General features: G+C 62.2%; 1 protein-coding gene across 1 annotated transcript in view; it reads left to right on the top strand.

The window, feature by feature from the left end:
• LOC106899056 overlaps positions 1-2,808 on the top strand; it is a 15,459-nt gene that overhangs the window by 11,453 nt on the left and 1,198 nt on the right. Inside the window, exon 2 of the mRNA XM_014960715.1 lies at positions 8-2,714. Coding sequence (XP_014816201.1) covers positions 8-2,714 — 2,707 coding nt within the window. The remainder of the gene's footprint in view (positions 1-7; positions 2,715-2,808) is intronic.

Raw genomic sequence — 2,808 nt, 5'->3', positions numbered from 1 at the left:
GGGCGAGCGCCCCCCCGCCTGCCCCGTCTGCGGCAAAGCCTTCGCCCAAACCTCCAACCTCCGGCAGCACCAGCGGGTCCACACGGGGGAGCGGCCCTACGCCTGCCCCCAGTGCGGCAAGACCTTCACCCACTCCTCCAACCTCCAGCTCCACCGACGCACCCACTCCGCCGCGCGCCCCTACCGCTGCCCCCTCTGCCCCAAGGCCTTTGTCATGGCCTCCTACCTCCAGCGTCACCTCCGCACCCACGCCCCCGGTCCTCGCGGGACTCCCCGCCGTCCCCCTCTGCCTCCCCCCGAACCCCAGCTTCCGATCTTGGTGCAGACCCCCCAGGGCCTGCAGCTCATCCCCAGCCCCCCGACCCCCCCGCGGAAGCTCCTGCTGCTGCCCAGTGCCCCAGCCGAGCCCCCTGCCTTCACCCTACTGCCTGCTGAGGGTCCCTCACCCCAGGCGGGGAAGGGCCCCCGGGCGTTGGGACCCCCTGCCGCTGGGCAGAGCATCCTCTTGGTACCAGGCACGGGGCAGGCGCTGCCCGGCATCCAGCTCCAGGCCGTGGCAGGGACCCCGGCGGGGGCCAGTGTCATTGTCCTGAGGGGTGGCGTTGGCAGTGTCCTCCCCCTGCGGGCACCGCAGCCCCCCGAGGTGAGCAGCGTCCAGCTGCAGGCAGCCGAGGTGACCAACGTTCAGCTGCAAGCCCTGCCACAACCCTTGGAGGTCACCAATATCCAGCTCCAAGCTGCCGAGGTGACAAACGTTCAGCTCCAAGCTACAGAGGTGGCAAGCGTCCAGCTCCAATCCCTGCCGCAGCCCTTAGATGTCACCAACATCCAGCTTCAAGCTGCTGAGGTGACGAACATCCAGCTCCAAACCCTGCCACAACCCTCCAAAGTGACCAATGTCCAGCTCCAAGCTCTGCCACAGCCCTTGGACGTCACTAACATCCACTTCCAAGCTGCCGACGTGACCAACGTCCAGCTCCAAGCTCTGCCACAACCCTCCGATGTCACCAACATCCAGCTGCAGGCCACAGAGGTGACAAATGTCCAGCTGCAAGCCCTGCCACAACCCTTGGATGTCACCAAGATCCAGCTCCAAGCCCTGCCACAACCCTCCAAGGTGACCAACATTCAGCTCCAAACCCTACCGCAACCCTTGGATGTCACCAACATCCAGCTGCAGGCCACCGAGGTGACAAATGTTCAGCTCCAAGCCGTTCCACAGCCCTCGGGCATTACCAACATCCAGCTCCAAGCCCTGCCACAGCCCTCAGAGGTGCCCAGTGTCCATCTTGAGGCCACAGAAGTATCTGACGTCCAGCTGCAGACCACAGAGGTGACAGATGTCCATCTCCAGTCCACGGAAGTACCTGACATCCATCTCCAAGCCACAGAAGTGACCAACATCCATCTCCAAACTACAGAGGTGCCTGATGTCCAGCTTCAGGCCACGGAGGTGCCTGACATCCAGCTGCAGACCACAGAGGTGCCCGACATCCAGCTTCAGACCATGGAGGTGCCTGATGTCCAGCTCCAGGCCATGGAGGTGCCTGACGTCCAGCTCCAGGCCATGGAGGTGCCTGACGTCCAGCTGCAGAGCACAGAGGTGCCTGACGTCCAGCTCCAGGCCATGGAGGTGCCTGACGTCCAGCTGCAGACCACGGAGGTGCCTGATGTCCAGCTCCAGGCCATGGAGGTGCCTGACGTCCAGCTGCAGAGCACAGAGGTGCCCGATGTCCAGCTCCAGGCCACAGAGGTGCCTGATGTCCAGCTCCAGGCCATGGAGGTGCCCGACATCCAGCTGCAGACCACAGAGGTGCCCGATGTCCATCTTGAAACCACTGAGGTGCCCAGTGTCCATCTTGAAACCACTGAGGTGCCTAACAGCCATCTCCAGACCACAAAGGTGACCAGTGTTAACCTGCAGGCCACCGAGGTGACCAACATCCATCACCAAACCATGGAGGTGCCCAGCGTCCATCTCCAGGCCGCAGAGGTGCCCAATATCCATCTCCAGACCATCTCCACCTCCACTGAGGTGCCCAGTGTGTGTCACCAAACCACTGAGGTGCCCAGTGTTCATCTCCAAGTCACAGAGGTGCCCAGCCTCCATCTCCAGACCATGGAGATGACCAATGTCCATCTCCAAGACACTAAAGCGTCCAGTGTCCGTCACCAAATAATGGAGGTGCCTAACATCCATCTCAAGATCACGGAGGTTCCCAACATCCAACTGAAGACGATGGAGGTGGCAGATGTGCATCTCCAGGCCACAGAGGTGCCCAACACCTGTCACCAAATTTTGGAGGTGCCCAGCGTCCAACTCAGGACCATGGAGATGCCTAACATGCATCTCAAGACCGCAGCGGTGCCTGGTGTCCAACTCAAGACCACAGAGGAGGTCCCCAACATCCAACTCAAGACCATGGAGGTGGCCAACGTCCAACTCAAGACCATGGAGAAGGTGCCCAACATCCATCTCAAGACCATGAAGGTGCCCAACATTCAACTGAAGACCATGGAGCTGCCCGGTGTCCAACTCAAGACCATGGAGGTACCCAACATCCAGCTCAAGACTGTTGAGGTGCCCAACGTCCAACTCAAGACCGTGGAGGTGCCCAGCGTCCACCTCAAGCCCACGGAGGTGACAAATGTCCATCTCCAGGCCACAGAGGACCCCAACGTCCAGCCACAGCCCCCTGAAGTGCTGGTGGCAGGCGGGGGGGCGCCCTCCTCCCAATCCCCACGGCTGGCAGTGGTGGGGACGGCCGGGGGGCTGCCCCCCGTGGTGCTGCTGCGGGGGGCTGGGGG

This window comes from Calidris pugnax, unplaced genomic scaffold (genome assembly GCF_001431845.1).
Source record: "Calidris pugnax isolate Ruff unplaced genomic scaffold, ASM143184v1 scaffold496, whole genome shotgun sequence".
NCBI classification, from domain to species: Eukaryota; Metazoa; Chordata; class Aves; order Charadriiformes; family Scolopacidae; genus Calidris; species Calidris pugnax.
This window is presented reverse-complemented; position numbering and strand designations above follow the sequence as displayed.